General features: G+C 40.7%; 1 protein-coding gene across 1 annotated transcript; it reads right to left on the bottom strand.

The window, feature by feature from the left end:
• Nucleotides 1–7,379: 7,379 nt before the first annotated feature.
• Nucleotides 7,380–19,975, bottom strand: wdr45b (WD repeat domain 45B). The gene is made up of 10 exons (XM_029455905.1): nucleotides 19,666–19,975; nucleotides 18,453–18,527; nucleotides 15,998–16,099; nucleotides 15,716–15,803; nucleotides 15,229–15,323; nucleotides 14,934–15,124; nucleotides 14,755–14,840; nucleotides 10,086–10,187; nucleotides 9,799–9,920; nucleotides 7,380–9,399 (listed from the first exon to the last, which is right to left on the bottom strand). Exons 1-10 carry the CDS (start codon nucleotides 19,730–19,732, stop codon nucleotides 9,293–9,295), a joined length of 1,035 nt encoding a protein of 344 aa, XP_029311765.1. The 5' UTR covers nucleotides 19,733–19,975; the 3' UTR covers nucleotides 7,380–9,292.
• Between the last annotated feature and the right edge of the window lie 168 nt (nucleotides 19,976–20,143).

The following is a 20,143-nucleotide window of genomic DNA, read 5'->3' as shown; positions in this document are numbered from 1 at the left end:
TCTGTGTGTGTGTGTGTGTGTGTGTGTGTGAAGAATTATTAAGTCAATCTCTAGAATAGAGGCCTTCAGTGTGCCACCACTAACAGCTTCCTTAAGGGACCAGCGCAGCCGGGCTCACTAATGTCCAGCATTGGAGCTGAACACATTTTGGCATGTCATTGTAGCACAGGTGTAATTAAAAACATTAAATACGACCTGGTTTTGTACATGTTGGCTCACTGGTCTCTGGATACAACAGCTATCATTTACCTAAACATGAGTTCCACCTGTGTTTTACCTGCAGTGACGATTGAAAACGTGCGCAGTGAACAGCTCAAGGCTTCTGCTCGTACACGGTACTGATCCAACACAGGTCTCTCTCACTGCGTGGAGATCATTAGGATCCTTCTTCTGTCGGGTAACACGAGTCCACACACAACATGCAGTGACTGAAGGAAACTGACTGACGCTGATCAGTGCGACACCAATCCAACCTATCGGACCCATCAGTCACACTAAATAAGAAAACCTATAAACAGCCAGTAGTGGACAGTAACTAAGTACATTTACTCAAGTACTGTACTTAAGTACAATTTTAAGGTACTTGTACTTAAGTATTTCCATTTCCTGCTACTTTATACTTTTATACTATATCTCAGAGGAACATTTTTTACTCCACTACATTGATCTGATGAAGTTACTTGGAAGTTTCAGATTACATTTATTATTATAAAATATAAATATAAACTTTATTGATCACTTGGTGAACTTCACAAGCTTCCTGGCAATAAATTATATATTGTATATCTATATATATATATATATATATATATCTATATATCAAAATATATATATATATCTATCTCTATCTCTATCTATCTATCTAGATATATCGATATAGATCTAGATATATATAAATAAATAAATATATATATTTAAATATATATTTAGAAATATAATATATATATTTAGAAATATATTTATATATATATATATATTATATATAAATAATATATTTAGAAATATATATCTATATTTTAGAAATATATATATTTATATATATATTTATATATATAAATATATATTTTATAATATATATATATTTATAATATATATTTATAAATATATATTTATAATATATATATTTATAAATATATATTATAAATATATATTTATAAATATATATTTATAAATATATATTTATATATATATATATTTATAAATATATATATATATATATATATATATATAAATATATTTATAAATATATATTTCTATATCTATCTATATAGATATAGATAGATAGATAGATAGATATATCTATATATATACTTATAAATATATATTTATATAAATATATATATTTATAAATATATATATATTATTATATTTATAAATTCTATTTAATATAGATGATATCTCTCTATCTATCTATATAGATATAGATAGATAGATTCGCTATCTATATATTTATAAATATATATTATAATATATATATTTCTAAATATATTATATATTATTTATATATCTCTATATCTTTATAAATATCTATAAATATATATTTATAAATATATTATTTTCCATAGATCTATTTATAAATATCTAGATAGATATATCTATATATCTATCTATATAGATATAGATAGAAGATAGATAGATATATCTATCTATCTATTTTCTAATATATCTATTTATACCTATATCTCTTTATAATATATCTATATATATTTCTAACTATATCTATATATCTATTTTTCTCTATCTTTATATCTATCTATCTATACTCTCTATCTCTCTTTCTCCCTCTATCTATATTTCTCCTCTCTATTCTTTCCCCCTCCAGTTCTACCTCGCTCTTTCTCCCTCTCTCGATCGATTCTCTCTCTATATCTTTATCAATTCTATCCCTCTCTTTCATCTCTCTTTCTCTCTCTCTCTCTCGATCTCTCGCTAGATATATCTCTCTCTATATTTATAAATATATATTTTCAATATCTCTATTATCGTATATATCTGTCTATATTTATCCTCTCTATCTCTCTTTCTCCCTCTATCCATTATATTTTATAAATATATATCTTTATATATAGATAGCTATATCTATATATCTATCTTCTAGCTCTAGATATAGTAGATATATCTATCTCTATATTTATAAATATATATTTCTAAATATATTTATAAATATATATATTTATAAATATATATCTTTATAGATATTCTATATCTTCTAATATATATATATATTTATCTATTTATCTTATATCTATATATATCTATATTCTATATCTATCTATTTCTCTCTATCTATATTTTCCCCTCGATATTCTCCTATATTTATCCCTATCGCTAGATTCTCTTCTCTCTCTATCTCTCCTCTATCTCCTCTCTTTCTAATATCTCTTTCTCTCTATCTATATAGCTTAGATATCTCTTCTCTCTCTCTATTTCTCCCTCTCTATTTTCCATCTCTCTATATTTCTACCTCTCTCTCCCTATCTCTCTTTCTCCTCTCTCTCTTTCTATTTCTCTATATATTTCTAATCTATCTCTCGCTCTATCTCTCTATATCTCTATCTCTCGATATTGATCGATAGATATATATCTCTCTATCTTTATAAATATCTTTCTAAATATATATATTTATAAATATATATATTTATATTTAAATATATAGATATATCTATCTTCTCTATCTATCTATCTATCTAGATATAGATGGATATAGATAGATAGATAGATATATCTATATATATTTATAAATATATTTATAAATATATATATATAAATATATTTATAAATATCTTTATAATATATATATGTTATATTTTATAAATATATATCTCTGTTTCTAATATATATTTATACCTCTCTCTCTATATTTCTCCTATCTATTTCTCCCTATATATCTTCTCTTTCTCCCTCTATCTTTCTATCTTTCTCTCTATCTCTTGTTTATCCCTCTCTCTTTCTCCCTCTCTCTCTCTCTTTTCTCTCTCTCTACTTTCTCTTTCTCTATTCTCTCTTCTTTTTTATCTCTCTCTCTTCTTTCTTTCTTTCTCTCTCTATCTCTCTTTCTTTATCTTCTCTTCTCTTCTATTCTCTATTTTCTATCTCTTCTTCTTTTCTTTCTATCTCTTTTTTCTTTATAATTTCTTTTTTCTCCTTTCTTCTTCTCCCTCTCTCTCTCTCTCCTCTCTCTATATCTCTATCTATTTCTGTCCTCTCTCTCTCTCTCTCTCTCTTTTCTCTCTCCTCCTCTCTCTCTTCTCTCTTCTTTTTTTCTCTCTATTCTATTATCTTTATTTTATATATCAAATCAAATCAATTTATTTGTATAGCCCAATATCACAAATTATACATGTGTTCAGTGTGCTTTAAAGACTGTACAGGTTACGACATCCTCTGTCCTTAGACCCTCGCATCGCACAAGGAAAAACTTCCTAAAAGAAACCCCAAAATTAAAGGGGAAAAAATGGAAGAAACCTCAGGGAGAGCAACTGAGGAGGGATCCCTCTCCCAGGACGGACAGACGTGCAATAGATGTTGTGTGTACAGGATAAACAACATAGTACAAATACAACATTTGACAGAAATTATGTTGTGTTGGAAAAAAAAGAAATAGAAAGTATGGAATCCAGGAAAATGTCAATAAGGCTTCCCGGTGTCTAGCAGGACCAGGTCAGCAGGCGCTGTCACGATTCATGATCCTGACGTAAACTTTATCAGTGGCAACATGCCACATGAGAGACAGACACTCCGGGGATAATACCCCGGATGGTGAGTTAGTAACATACATTTACATAAATGCATACAGATAGAGAGGGAGAAGAAGAGAGGGGAGGGAGGGGAGGAGAGAGGAAGAGAAGGAAGAGAGCAGGGAGGTGTCCCCCGGCAGTCTAAGCCTATAGCAGCATAACTAGGAGCTGATCCAGGGCAAACCTGAGCCAGCCCTAACTATACGCTTTATCAAAAAGGAAAGTCTTTAGCCTACTCTTAAATGTGGAGAGGGTGTCTGCCTCCCGAACACAAACTGGAAGCTGGTTCCACTGGAGAGGAGCTTGATAGCAGAAGGCTCTGGCTCCCATTGTACTCTTAGAGACTCTAGGAACCACAAGTAACCCTGCAGTCTGGGAGCGTAATGCTCTAGTTGGTTTATAAGGTACTATGAGATCTTTAAGATATGCTGGAGCCTGACCATTAATTGATTTGTAAGTCAGGAGAAGGATTTTGAATTCTATTCTGTATTTTACCGGGAGCCAGTGCAGTGCAGCTAATACAGGAGTAATATGATCCCGTTTCCTTGTTCTTGTCATTACACGTGCTGCTGCATTTTGGATCAACTGAAGAGTCTTAAGCGACTTTTTGGGACAACCTGTTTTTGCAATGTTACGTAGATGAAAGAAGGCAGTCTATATATATATATATTATATATATATTATATATACAGTATATCTCAAAAGTGAGTACACCCTTTAGATTTTTGCAAATATTCTGTTATATCCTTTCAGGGGATAACATTATCCTACTGAAACTTTGATATAACTTCTGTGCTGCTTGAATAACAGTATAGATTTATTGTCCTTTGAAAATTACTCAGTACACAGCTGTTAATGTCTAAACAGCTGGCAACAAAAGTGAGTACACCCCATAGTGAACATGTCCTAATTGTGCCCAATGATGTTGTTTTCCCGCCCTGGTGTCATGTGACTCGTTAGTGTTACAAGGATTCAGGTGTAAATGATAAGCAGGGCTGTTAAATTTGGTGTTTTTGGCACAATTCTCTCTGAATGCTGGACAACATGGCACCTCATGGCAAGGAACTCTCTGAGCGGCTGAAAAAAAGGATTATTGCGCTTCACAAAGATGGCCTTGGCTATAAGAAGATTGCCAACACCATGAAAATGAGTTGCAGCACAGTGGCTAAGATCATACAGCGGTTTTCCAGGACAGGTTCCACTCGGAACAGGCCTCGCCAGGGTCGACCAAAGAAGTTGAGTCCACGTGCTCAGCGTCATATCCAGAGGTTGGTTTCCAAAAATAGACGTGCGAGTGCTTCCAGCATTGCTGCAGAGGTTGCAGAAGTGGGATGTCAGCCTGTCAGTGCCCAGACCATACGCCGCACACTGCATCAAATCGGTTTGTATGGCCGTCGCCCCAGACAGAAGCCCCTTCTGAAACCGATGCATAAGAAAGCCCGCAAACAGTTTGCTGAAGACAATGAATCCAAGAACATGAGTTACTGGAACCATGTCCTGTGGTCTGATGAGACCAAAATAAACCTGTTTGGGTCAGATGGTGTCCGGCGTGTGTGGCGGCACCCTGGTGAGGAGTACCAAGACAAATGTGTTTTGCCTACAGTCAAGCATGGTGGTGGCAGCATCATGGTCTGGGGCTGCATGAGTGCTGCCGGCACTGGGGAGCTGCATTTCATTGAGGGACACATGAATTCCAATATATACTGTGACATCCTGCAGCAGAGCATGATCCCCTCTCTTTGGAAACTGGGCCGTAGGGCAGTTTTCCAACATGATAATGACCCTAAACACACCTCCAAGATGACAACGGCCTTGCTGAAGAAGCTGAAGGTTAAGGTGATGGACTGGCCAAGTATGTCTCCAGACCTAAACCCAATTGAGCACATGTGGGGCATCCTCAAGAGGAAGGTGGAGGAGTGCAAGGTGTCCAACATCCGTGCGCTCCGTGATGTCGTCGTGGAGGAGTGGAAGAAGATTCCAGAAGCAACCTGTGCAGCTCTGGTGAATTCCATGCCCAGGAGGGTTAAAGCAGTGCTAGATAACAATGGTGGTCACACAAAATATTGACACTTTGGGCACAATTTAGACATGTTCACTATGGGGTGTACTCACTTTTGTTGCCAGCTGTTTAGACATTAACAGCTGTGTACTGAGTAATTTTCAAAGGACAATAAATCTATACTGTTATTCAAGCAGCACACTGACTACTTTAAGTTATATCAGTTTCAGTAGGATAATGTTATCCCCTGAAAGGATATAACAGAATATTTGCAAAAATCTAAAGGGTGTACTCACTTTTGAGATATACTGTGTATATATATTATATATATATATTATATATAATATATATATATTATATATAATATATATATTATATATATATATATTATATTTATATATATATCATATTTATATATATATATATCATATTATATATATATATATATATCATATTTATATATATATATATATATATATAATATTTATATATATATATATTATATATATATATATATATATATATATATATATATATATATATATATATATATTATATATATATATATATATTCTATATATATCTATCTATATATATATATCTATATATATATATATATAATATATATATATTATATACTATATATATATATATATATATAATATATATATATATATTATAATATATAATAATAATAATAACTAATACTAATAATACCTATGTTCCACCTTTACAAGCTGCAAACATTAAAGTAACGATCTCATTAATGCATCAATAATTATAATACAATATATATGTATTATTCTGCAGAGTGGGTACTTTTTACTTTTGGGACTTTAAATGTATTGTGATGCTAATACTTTTATACTTTTGTACTTTTACTTTAGTAACATTTTGATGGCAGGACTTGTTACTTGTAACAGAGTATTATACTGTGGTGATACTACTTTTGCTTGATTAAATTATGTTAGAGTACTTTGTCCACCACTGTATACAGCCAGAGGCTATTACGCCATTCAAGCGCACAAAATACTTTTCCTTCTTTAGAAGGCCAAAGAAACAGGGAAAGACAAATACACGGGTACTCATAGAGCCGGAGTAATCCTAGTAACTCATGACCTCACAGTGGTAGAAGTGGAAAACATCAAATACTATTATTGTTCTACCTGGTGGTCAGAAACAGCTAAGATATTCAACACTTAGTTATCTCTTTTTTCGTGATAAAAGAAAATGTAATATCAGAAATGCCCCTTTTTCATCTCAGCCGCTGGAGGGGCGTGTCTGTTCGACAGCAGCTCATTGGTCGAGCTTCTCCTCTGAATGTATGTGCGGTGGCTTGTGGGTGTAGATATGTTTGTAAGTTAGATACGAAGGACACTTTAGCTAATGTGGGTTGTTGTGTAGCTTCTGTCTTAATGCTAGGGGGTACCATCATGAAAACTAAAATATGAAATACATTTTTTTCTTTTAGTTTCTGATTTTCTTCCCCAAAGGAGAAAGTGATTTATATAGTAGATATGTTGCTGTAGCAAACACGCATATTAAATTTCAGTTGGACTTTAAAAACTAAATGGTTTATGGGGCCCTTAACATTGAATGACAAATCCAATGTTTCAGTTTCCAATACAACAGACAGCCTACAGTTGTATAATAGGCATGAAACAGCCCGTAACATTTATCTGTAAAAGCAGATGTTACATTTTATTCACAAATTTAAATGCAGGGTTGACAATCATTCTGAGTGTGTCAGACACAAGTTGGCTTTTCAATGTGTGCAGCATCCCTGCTGTGGTCAGTGACCGCCAAGTGCTGTGTGAGTTCAACAGAGCGACCCCTGCAATGTACAATCTGATGCAGAAAGCAACAAGTGAAATGTTTTTGCACTAAAAATGCTGTCAATGATGACAAAAGAAAAAAAAAGTAAAATTTCATTAAACATTTACAGTTTCACTTCTAAGTTCCATTGTGGTGGATCTAAACCGTCTCCCGTTTACGGCCACATGCTCCAACAAAGCACTGCAGAGTCCCTGATTAGCATTAGCTGAATTTATCAATGGCGTTAGGGACATGCTGAAGCAGTTTACAGAGATACAGGGTTATCAACAGAAATGTGCCATACAGCTGAAACTGGAGAGCCACACTGGCCAATGGAGACTTCTGATTTAAGAATGCATTAACATTAAGCATGAAGACTTTAATCAAGTTCAAAATACTCCCGTTTGTGATTTACAATGAGTCCGTGCGTGTTTGGCTCTAACTCTCTCCTGATCAGGTAGAACAACAAACACGTGAAGAAATAGTTTAAGTTGAGAAATGCGCTTAAATTTGCTTTCTTGCAGACTGTAAATTGAGAATATGGATACCACAATCTTCTCATCTCTCAGCAAAAAAACCGATACCTGCATTTTAGAATAAATGTCAAACTATTTCTTAAAGCTTTCTTGGTCAGGTAGAAAAAAAACAAAGCACTCTTTCACAAGCTCTTCTTCTCAAAAAGCAATTAGGGAAAACATTGCACAATGTATGCAAAAAAAGGACGAGGGAAACAGAAATACATGTTACATTTTCTTTCTGCTACTATTCTGTACAATTCTATGTAGTTAGAAGTTCAGTCTGGCGCCTTGTGTTTATACGGTGAATTCAAGACAATGTAGTAATACTACACAATGCAGAATCAGTCTGTTCCAATGTTACCTCATTCTGATTCAGTATATACTCAAACACACATGTATATATGACAACAACATGTGCACACATACAGGTTCTCTCCAGTCTCGAGGCACTCCCTATAGTTAGATTAGGTGGTTGACAAAAATCTCAATATTTTCAATCCGTCGATCTATCAGTCATGTGATTAAAAATAACCGTCTTTTGTACATTTCTCGGAAGACGTCTTAAAAAGCGGCATGTTTCTCATAAAGAAAAATACCGTTCCCTCTTTTCTCTAGTGTTTTGGTTTGGGAGTCAAGTCTGCCTCCGCATCCCTCTGTCCAGAGACAATCCTCCGAGTCCCTCTGTCCAGAGACAATCCTCCGAGTCCCTCTGTCCAGAGACAATCCTCCGCGTCCCTCTGTCCAGAGACAATCCTCCGAGTCCCTCTGTCCAGAGACAATCCTCCGAGTCCCTCTGTCCAGAGACAATCCTCCGAGTCCCTCTGTCCAGAGACAATCTTCCAAGTCCCTCTGTCCAGAGACAATCCTCCGTGTCCCTCTGTCCCTCTGTCCAGAGACAATCCTCTGCGTCCCTCTGTCCAGAGACAATCCTCTGCGTCCCTCTGTCCAGAGACAATCCTCTGCGTCCCTCTGTCCAGAGACAATCCTCTGCGTCCCTCTGTCCAGAGACAATCCTCAGGAGTCAGAGAGACCAAAGTCTGCATCCACCCGTTCATTGTACCCCCAAAGTCTGTGCTTCTGTCTTTGTGTGTCCCTTCATCTGTTTCTCTTTCAGAGTCTTTAAAGATAAGGAGAAGTGCAGCGCAGGACCTCTCCTCCAAAATAAAAAAAGTAAGAAAAAAAAACCAGGCTGTGTTATAGCAAGTCTCCAGAGGGTTCAAAGGTCATATTTTCTCATCAGTCATCTCCAGGAACTGGGCGTACACATCTCTGGCACACTCCCCTTTCTGGTTGAACAGGAACTTGTAGTAGCTGCCGTCAGCACAAATGGCTGCAGAGTGGAGGAGAGAAAACACTCAGTCAGCAAACGGACGTGTGACAAGGAAACACAGTTGCTTTATTAGAATGTACTGCAGCTGATTAGGGAACAGTGAAATAAGTTGAGTTGTTTTTGGGTGGCCATAACATGACTGTCACTTTAACAATCTTCTGGAACAAAATAAAGGAGTTTGTTTACAAACTATATGATTTTGTTTGTTTCTTGCCCCGTTTTACTTCTTAGTGATGTCACGGTGATCCCAGTTCTCAACAGTATAATCATTACTGACGGCCCAAACCAGCAAAGTAAGATACATTTCATAGTACAGATATTTCATGACCTGCAGCAATCCTGATCATGTTGACCACCATACAGAGGCCATAAGTCACCCCGACTTCGAACTGGACTCACCTAGGACAGCATTGGGCTCTGTTCCAAAGGCACACACACACGGAGAGCCTGACGGGACCTGGAACTTGGAGAAGCTCCACTTGGAGCTAAAGTATTTGGGAAGAAAGCTGGCTGATGCCAAACTGCAGAGAGAAAGACACACAACCAATCAGGACAAATTACTTTTTAATAACAAGATTGACTTTTTTTGTATTAATCTTAATCCAGCTAAAGCGCTGGCTTCATTACTGAGCATTAGACAGACCACCTGTGTGGAAAACAATCCAAAGCCTTCAGCAGAGACTGACCTTGACTGTTTGTTTCTTTTGGGGTCCTCTGCAGCAAAGATGTGCACTGTGCCATGGTCACTGGACACGCAGATGAGGGACGCATCCTGGTTGAAATTAATGCTAAAAGAAAAGAAAAGACAGCGCAGATGGAAATAATGAGAACAAGAGAACTGCAAGCTTTCATTAGTCTCAGTCATGCACCATTGAACCATTCATATCAACTCGGAGACACAAGATAAAACATTACGGGGACACCGCTCACCGGAACACACTTTCTATAAAACTACAGGATTACTAAAGGGGAAGTATGGAATTATAATCCACGTCCATGCTGAGTCGGTCAATTTGGTAAACAAAAACACAGACTTAAGTGCGGATGCCAGTTGGTCGGTCATGTGGCCGTCGCCTTGCACGTCTTGACTACAGCGGTCTTCGCCACAACATGACCAATCACAACTATGACACAAACTGCATCAAACCTTTTAACTTACGACTGCATTGAACACACATAAGAGAGTTGTATGCAGTGAAGCCTGGCTTAAAACCAAAGCTTGAAATCAACATTTATTCTTTATCGTTCTCAGCAAAGTAGCTTTTTAATAACCCCTATTTTATTTTTTATGTTTTAAATAAAGCACACTTACATGTTAGGCTGTAAACTGAAACAGTTGTAACTGCTGCTGCTGCTGTTGTTTTGATGGCGTTTCTGCCCCATTTACACCCTATTGCTCCAGTGCTTCTTATTTCATTGAGTTTTAGCACCAGGTGCACGGTGTACTTTTACATTTTGTGAGTTTGTGTGTACAATTGAAGAATAGCTCTGTTCCAGAACTGCCTCCTCACAGCAACAAGGTCTTCTGTTTGAATACGCTGACAGACGTAGAGGCGCTGGCAGAGGAATGGAAATTAAACTGAATGGGTGCTAATTACCTCTCTGGGAACCATCACCTTATCGTGGTGGAGAGGTTTGTGTGTCCCTATGAACCTGAGAGCTGTGTTGTCTGGAGCCTAGTGCTCCTGGTAGGGTCTCCCAAGGCAAATTGGTCTCAGGTGAGGGGCCAGACTAAGAATGGTTCAAAAACGACTTCATGAAAGAAAGGAAAAGGAAAGGAGAGACCCTGCCCGGAGGAAGCCCGGGGCCCCCGTCTGGAGCCAGGCCCAGAGGGAGGGCCCGACAGCGAGCGCCTGGTGGCCGGGTTTGCCACGGAGCCCGGTCGGGTACAGCCCGAAGAAGCTACGTGGTGCCTCCCATCCATCCATCCTGTGGGCCCACCACTCATGGGAAAAACCGCTGGGGTCGGGTGCGCTATCACATGGGTGGCAGTGATGGTCAGGGACCTCGACGGACCAGACCCGGGCAGCAGAGGCTGGCTCTGGGGACGTGGAACGTCACCTCTCTGTGGGGGAAGGAGCCGGAACTAGTGCGGGAGGTGGAGCGCTACCAGTTGGATCTGGTGGGGCTTACCTCCACGCACAGTCTTGGCTCTGGAACCGTACTCCTGGATAGGGGTTGGACTCTATTCTTCTCCGGAGTTGCCCAAGGTGTGAGGCGTCGGGCCGGGGTGGGGATACTCACTAGCCCCCGGCTGAGCACCGCTATGTTGGAGTTTATTCCGGTGGACGAGAGGGTCGCCTCCCTACGCCTTCGGGTTATGGGGGGGAAAACTCTGACTGTTGTTTGTGCCTATGCCCCAAACCGCAGTTCTGAGTATTCGGCCTTCTTGGAGACCCTGAATGGAGCCCTGCAGGGGGCTCCAGTAGGGGACTCCGTAGTCTTGCTGGGAGACTTCAACGCACACGTGGGAAACGATGGAGACACCTGGAGAGGCGTGATTGGGAGGAAGGGCCTCCCTGATCTAAACCCGAACGGTCGTTTGTTATTGGACTTCTGTGCTAGCCATGGAATGGCCATAACACCATGTTCGAACATAAGGCTGCTCATAAGTGCACGTGGTACCAGAGCACCCTAGGCCAAAGGTCAATGATCGATTTCGTAATCGTATCATCTGACCTGAGGCCGCATGTTTTGGACACTCGGGTGAAGAGAGGGGCGGAGCTGTCGACTGATCACCATCTGGTGGTGAGTTGGATCAAGGGGTGGGGGAAGACTCTGGACAGACCTGGTAAACCCAAACGGGTAGTGCGGGTGAACTGGGAACGTCTGGAGGAAGCCCCTGTCCTGGGGATCTTTAACTCACACCTCCGGCGGAGCTTTTCAGCCATCCCTGTGGAGGTTGGGGGCATTGAACCTGAGTGGGCGATGTTCAAAACCTCTATTGCTGAAGCTGCGGTGATGAGCTGTGGTCTCAAGGTCTTAGGTGCCTCAAGGGGCGGTAACCCTCGAACACCGTGGTGGACCCCGGTGGTCAGGGAAGCCGTCCGACTGAAGAAGGAGTCCTTCCGGGTTATGTTATCCGGGAGGACTCCGGAAACAGTTGCAGGGTATCGAAGGACTAGAAGGGCGGCAGCTTCTGCCGTATCAGAGGCAAAGCAGCGGGTGTGGGAGAAGTTCGGAGAAGCTATGGAGAAGGACTTTCGGTCGGCACCAAGGTGCTTCTGGAAAACCATCCGGCACCTCAGGAGGGGGAAGCGAGGAACCATCCAAGCTGTGTACAGCAAGGGTGGGACCCTGCTGACTTCAACTGAGAAGGTTATCGGCCGGTGGAAGGAGCACTTTGAGGAACTCCTGAATCCGACTAACACGCCCTCTATGGTTGAGGCAGAGCTGGAAGCTGATGGGGGATCATCGTCAATTTCCCTGATGGAAGTCACTGAGGTAGTCAAACAACTCCACAGTGGCAAAGCCGCAGGGGTTGATGAGATCCGTCCAGAAATGCTGAAGGCTTTGGGTGTTGAGGGGCTGTCTTGGTTGACACGCCTCGTCAACATTGCGTGGAAGTCTGGGACAGTGCCTAGGGGTTGGCAGACCGGGGTGGTGGTTCCCCTATTTAAAAAGGGGGACCAGAGAGTGTGTGCCAACTACAGGGGTATCACACTTCTCAGCCTCCCTGGTAAAGTCTACTCCAAGGTACTGGAAAGGAGGGTTCGGCCGGTAGTCGAACCTCTGATTGAAGAGGAACAATGCGGATTCCGTCCTGGTCGTGGAACAACGGACCAACTCTTCACTCTCGCAAGGATCCTGGAGGGGGCCTGGGAGTACGCCCATCCGGTCTACATGTGTTTTGTGGATCTGGAGAAGGCATATGACCGGGTCCCCCGGGTGATACTGTGGGAGGTGCTGCGGGAGTATGGGGTGAGGGGGTCACTTTTGAGGGCCATCCAATCCCTGTACGCCCAAAGCGAGAGTTGTGTCCGAATACTCGGCAGTAAGTTGGACTCGTTTCCAGTGAATGTTGGCCTCCGCCAGGGCTGCGCTTTATCACCAATCCTGTTCGTGATTTTCATGGATAGGATATCGAGGCGTAGTCGTGGAGGAGAGGGGTTGCAGTTCGGTGACCTGAGGATCTCATCGCTGCTCTTTGCAGATGATGTGGTCCTTATGGCATCATCGGTCTGTGACCTTCAACAGTCACTGGATCGGTTCGCAGCCGAGTGTGAAGCGGTTGGGATGAGGATCAGCACCTCCAAATCTGAGGCCATGGCTCTCAGCAGGAAACCGGTGGATTGCCTACTCCGGGTAGGGAATGAGCCATTACCCCAAGTGAAGGAGTTTAAGTACCTCGGGGTCTTGTTTGCGAGTGAGGGGACAATGGAGCGAGAGATTGGCCGGAGAATCGGAGCAGCGGGGGCGGTATTACAGTCACTTTACCGCACCGTTGTGACGAAAAGAGAGCTGAGCCAGAAGGCAAAGCTCTCAATCTACCGGTCGATCTTCGTTCCTACCCTCACCTATGGTCATGAAGGCTGGGTCATGACCGAAAGAACGAGATCACGGGTACAAGCGGCCGAAATGGGTTTTCTCAGACGGGTGGCTGGCGTCTCCCTTAGAGATAGGGTGAGAAGCTCAGCCATCCGTGAGAGACTCGGAGTAGAGCCGCTGCTCCTTTACGTTGAAAGGAGCCAGTTGAGGTGGTTCGGGCATCTAGTAAGGATGCCACCTGGGCGCCTCCCTAGGGAGGTGTTCCAGGCACGTCCAGCTGGGAGGAGACCCCGGGGAAGACCCAGGACTCGGTGGAGAGATTATATCTCCTCTCTGGCCTGGGAACGCCTCGGGATCCCCCAGTCGGAGCTGGAGGATGTGGCCCGGAGAAGGGAAGATTGGGGTTCCTTACTGGAGCTGCTGCCCCCGCGACCCGATCCCGGATAAGCGGTAGACGATGGATGGATGGATGGATGGGTGCTAATTAAGCGACACATGGACTGTGACTTTAAGTCTAATGGTAATGTTTGACTTGCTTGAACATGATTGATTAAAGCATCCAGCTTTTTTTTCTTTTCTTTTTTTAAATCAAGGTCGACAGAAACTCCAACTGTGGCCGACGGCTGACCGTCAGCATGATGTGTCAGAGCCTCACACTGCAGCTACAACGTGTTAACACACTGCATGTGCTTGTGGGAAGAGCAAATACTCTGGCAAAGACTGCAGAAAGGCTTTCAAGAGTAAATGAGACAACCACTGTGTGGAAGAAGTGTCCGCACACAGCCTGATTTGCCTGTTTTCGGCACATCTAATGAACATAATGACACAAACGTTACAAGGTTTTAGGTATTATTGCTCAATGCTCACCAATAAATGTTAGCTGCCTGAGAGCCTCGTCTTAGTTCCTGTATGAGCTGACCTGCAGATGTGTCGAAAATTCTAATGAGGGTCCCCTGTGGAAAGACGACATGGATTAGTCACAAGACCACAAGAGAAACTAAGGACACAACATCTGAAACATTCCCTTCAGCCCTAGCATGTCTTACTTTTTCTGATGCAGTAGCTATTCTTGTGCCCTGTAGATTTAGAGCGATGCAGCACAGCGCCCCTTCATGGGCGGGGATGTCAACCGGGGGCTTCTCTGTGTTGGCCAGGTCTACTATCTGCACATGGCCTGAATGAGTGCCAGGGAACGCCAACAGGGAGTTGTTGCTGTTGGGACACAGCACACATAGCCCTGAAGAGAAAAGGTTGGTTATAACAGATGCGTCACATTTATCCCGACTCATTAAATGGAAAGCAGGCCGATTAAAAGTCTTAGAGTTCAAACAGTTGGCTGACCTTTGGGGTTATAGCAGGTCTCAAACACATGCAGCTGATGGGGGTTGTGGGTAAAGGTGAAGACTTTGATCATTGAGTCCAGGACCACCACAATCCTGAGAACAAACACACGTGCTACGATTTTAACTAATGTCGAAGACTCGACTCAAACAGCATCACAAGCGTAATCCTAATCTGACACCTCCAGTGTTCAAAGCAGAGGCGCTAGAGTGATAGTGAATGGGAGAATCGAGTCAACAGATGTTAGACACCAGGCAAAATGTTAGTATGACGGCATCATCGTCGCTGACATCGTTACCGCAGTACTTCTGTGGGACACTTTACAAAGACTGATATCCAAACACTGTGGCTGATCCTGAAGAGACGCCTCCCATCCACTCACTAATGCATTACACAACACTTATTTTTGCAACTTTCACAATAGATGAAATACATTTTACCAACACAACGACAGATAAACCAGCTTTTACTCAGGGAGCTTTTTTACCTGTCACGCCGAAGCTTCACTGCTTTGACTTCTGTTGAGAACTCAATCTCAATAACCGTCTTCTTCTTCAGGTCATCCCAGATCATCACTAGAGTACCAAAAGAAGGAATTCAGTGACATGAATTAAGTGTGGTACTTGGCACATTTATACGACCTGCAGATACAATGAAACTGGAACTACAAGCCATCATTTGTAAGAAACAAAAGCCTGGCTAAATACTGCTAATGTTTGGAGAAAACAAAAAGCAAACCACATCGCTAAGTTCAGTAGAGAAAACGTACCTTTGTTGGTTGGGTACTTTGGCTTCTTTCCTCCTCCCACTAGTGCTAAATAGTTACACCTGAACAGCATCTCCACATGGCCGACCCCGCCCTCCAGGAACTCTGAAAGTCAACGTCATTGGGAGTGCACATCAATAATAAAGAATGCAGCCCTTATCCTCACAACTGACTGCCAACCGTGCTACCACCAACTCGTCACTGCAATAGTTTCTACACAAGGACAAGAAATACTCTGCATTCCACAGTGCCGCCCTCCATGTACAGCACACATGAAGAGAACGGCTACAAAAGGCTGCCATCAAAGAACTGCATGGATTGGCAGAGGGAAAAAAAAGATGAAAAGACCAGACGTGGTCGAGTCACCGAATATTGAGTACCGAGTTAGAAAAGTAACTCAGGAGCAGGTCATGTGCAAGTCACATGTTCAAGAAGTTTCAATTATGTCACAATGCTTTGTTCCTGTGTGCAGCAGTTTAGTTTGAATTATGTTCCTGCAGTCACAACACAAAAAACCTAATGCATGTTTTGAGGAATGGAAATTAAACTGAATGGGTGCCACTTAACAGGGTGGGGGAATTTACCCAAAAATACCTACAAACGACATACCCAGAGTAAATTGAAAGCTGCTCTTCAACCATTTGCACCAGCTGCATGATTCAGGTCTCATTCAAAAGATAACTCTCTTATTGTTCCTGCAACACATTGATGAATCACTCCAAGTGCTTCTGGCACTGAGTAATAGTGGTCTGAATATACTGAAGTTGAAGAAAATACACTCTGCCTGAAGTTTGTTGTTGAAAAAGATGTCTGAAGATGGTACAGCTGGTAGGTATGGACTGGAAAACACAATACAAACATAGCACCAAGTGTTACCAAGTTCAGCTCCACATTTCAGATAAAAGGGATAAAAACTTAAACATATTAGACAGGTTTTTCTAAGAATAACAGCACAAGCTGTGCATTTGGAGATATTATAATATTTATTGATAAAAAGGCCATAAATAACTATTGGCTTTTACTATAAATAACTATTATATACCCAACATTCCCTGTCAGTAGCAATGACACAAAGTAAGTGAAGTAGAAACAATTTTCTTAAAAATATTTTTGTATTTTGTAAATATTAAAGAAATACAATTGTGAAAAAAGAATAACATTGGTAAAAATAAAACCAAGATTATCACATGTCTAAAGGATTAGCAGTTCATTGGCTACACGGTACAAGAGTCACCGGGAGACTGGCTACAGGTGGTCATCAGCTGATTTCAAAGATTGCAACAGCTGTTCATGGGCTTTAATCAATGTGACTATGTTCAAAATGGATTTTTTTTTTTTTACTGGAAACAATCTTTGGACCTCTGCAATGACACACAAAGTGTTTTTTTTTCCTTTTCTAACTGATTACAGGACAATGATGAGACTTCATAGATGAGTTGGCTCAAAGTTATGGGTTTGATTGTGAGTGTGCTTGCTTGCATCTCACACAAGTTAAGTGGTTAAGCGATACATGGACTGTGACTTTAAGTCTAATGGAAATGTTTGGACTTGCTTGAACATGATTGAGTAAAGCATCCAGCTGTGACGTCGGCTCACGATGCGTCTTGGCCAAAAAGTGGCAAAGGGTTGAACACGCCCCAAAGTCTACAGCCAACGGCCAACTAGCACATACGATCTGCGCCTGCGTGAGAGGAAATAACTCTCCATACCAGCAGGTGGCAGTAGTCTGTATTCCTCATTCAAAAAGGCAAACCAAAGAAACTTAGGGCTGTGAATATACAAGCTGATCGTAAGATACATATATTTAACAAAGCAGACTTAAATCATATTGGAACTGTAACTCCTTGATGAAAATTCAGACAGTTTTTTGCAAGGGACAGTGGATGAAGTGTAAAAAGGAGAAGCAGGCACAGTGACCAATTCAGAAGGTCAGGTAATTTTCCAACAACAGCTTGAGTTTCCCCCCCTGCACAAAGTCACCAGATTCTGAACTGTCGCCTTTCTGTCAATGACACGTTTGTTGTTTACATAGCTGACAGGGAAGGCAAAATGTTGCAACACGGGGACTTCAGGGAAGCAGGAGGATGTTCCAGCTCTGTTTCTCCGTCATCTCTGACTCCGGCAGTGGTGTATCGGAAAGTCCAGCTGCAGGGTGTAAGCTAAGCTGTGTTGTCTTTGAGCTGCAGGCTCCGGTAAATTGCGCCGTGTCGTTGTAACTGTTGTTGTTTTTTCTTCTGACTAGCGCAAGTAGGCACGGAAGGATAGAAGAAAAAAAAGTACTGGGAGAATCGGCAATCCTGCTTTTGATTTCCGATGATTTAAATTGAAAGCTAATGTTGATTGATTTTCAATTTAGAATCAATTAACTTTTATGGGTATACTCACTAACAAAACCTGTGACAAACATGAAAAATTATGTTCTAATGACATAACCATTAATATCTATAGAGCTTGTTACCTTGTTTCTCCTTCTCTTTGAGAGGATCTGTGTTGTACACACGGAATCCGTTCTCCATTCCGCAGGCGAAACATCCTGGAAAGACAAACAGAGATGAGACAGTTAAAGATAACATTAATCAACTGTTGTTGTTGTTGTAGCAGACACTTTTCACACACATCTTTCAAATGTAATCACCTGAACCTTTAATGACAACACACATCATGAGGATAGTATTACAGTAATAAAAGAGCTGACACAGAGCATGGATTAACAAATGATTAACTTTGGTGGAATTCATGTAAAACTGGCACACCGTATTTTGACATATGACATGACATTACAGTGATGGTAAATGTTCAAGGGATCATGAGGTCTTTGGTCGCTTTCCCTTTATAACGTTACACTTTATTAACGTTACACTCAGTGCTGGCGAAGCTAGTTGGCACCAGTTATTTCATAAAATGAATGTTAAATTAGACAAATTAATAAGAATACTTTCAACTTTACGGCCTAAATGTGTGGGTGGGGAGAGAAGAACATTCGAACAGTTCTGAGCTTAACATAGTACATAGTAGCATACCATTTACTTTTTAAAATTAGCAACCTAATAAAACACTGGGCAGAAGCAAACATAAAATTAGCCCAATAACGCGGTAATAACTGCCAAGCTTAGCGAGCAAGCTGTTACCTAGCTAGCTAACGCAAGATGTTTAGCCGTTGTGGTAACCAGGGCACGGCTCTCATGATGGTCGATGGAAATTCGGCTATCATCAACAGTAGCGTTAGCTTTTGATAAGTTCACCCACATCAGTAACGTTAACTACCTACATACTGTTCATATTTTAGGACTTAAACGTTAACCCCATATCTATATCTAACTTAACAACCCTTGTCATGTTGACCTTACATTAGCTGGTTAGCGGATTTATGTGTTGGCTGAAAACAAAAAAGCTAGGCAAGTTAGCTGGCTAGCTGACGTAGTTGACCAGCTAATGCTAACATTAACGTAACGTTCGGTACTTTAAAGTTACGGTTTCTGGAGTTACTATGTTACTACCATACAGCAGCACTATCTCGAACCTATTACGAGCAAATAAATCGTAAATATGTTGTTAGATATTGCTATGCTTAATGTATGCTCTGGGAAGAGATCGGTTTAACAACGTTAGCTTAGCATCTACGACGCTACCAATTTCAATTTGAAAGAAAACATGACAGCGCCGCTTCTTACCATGATCCTGGTTGAATCCAGCATAAAGGAGCCCATTGCCGTGGGGATTAGACGGCAGTAAATTCATTATTTTAACAGAATAACCGAAAGCCAAAACACGTTAACAAGTTAGTTAATCCTACAACTGATGCCCGAAGAGCTAACCGGCTAACGCTACCATTCCTACGGAGAAAAAACAACTGAGGCTTGTTCCTGCTTGGAGAGAGCTGTCACCAGTCCACATGAAAGGGAGTTTTCAGTGAACTTCGTTTTTGTAATCCGTAATTGAGCACATATTTAACTGAAATAATTTCACGAGTATCTTCATTATTGTATTTAACTAAGTGTACACATAATTCAATGATTGTGATGCAATCACTGATCAAAGAATGGTTGTAGTCAGTCGCAGTTATCGATGATTTGATTAACGTTACCTGTGAAGTCATGCTAAATACAGATGATCTGGTAAATTTACTGTCACCTAGTTAACTAAGGAGTT

Source organism: Cottoperca gobio, chromosome 19, assembly GCF_900634415.1.
Source record: "Cottoperca gobio chromosome 19, fCotGob3.1, whole genome shotgun sequence".
Classification (NCBI taxonomy): Eukaryota; Metazoa; Chordata; class Actinopteri; order Perciformes; family Bovichtidae; genus Cottoperca; species Cottoperca gobio.
The sequence above is the reverse complement of the archived record's forward strand: the minus strand, read 5'-3'. Positions and strand labels throughout refer to the sequence as shown.

What these genes read in the sequence shown, in the direction of transcription:
- wdr45b (XM_029455905.1), bottom strand. Translation starts at nt 19,732, where the DNA reads ATGAATTTACTGCCGTCTAATCCCCACGGCAATGGGCTCCTTTATGCT. An exon ending in TGGATTCAACCAGGATCATG is followed by an intron (nt 18,528 to 19,665) that starts GTAAGAAGCGGC and finishes TTGTCTTTCCAG; the next exon opens with GATGTTTCGCCTGCGGAATG. An exon ending in GACCTGCTATAACCCCAAAG is followed by an intron (nt 15,125 to 15,228) that starts GTCAGCCAACTG and finishes TTTTCTCTTCAG; the next exon opens with GGCTATGTGTGCTGTGTCCC.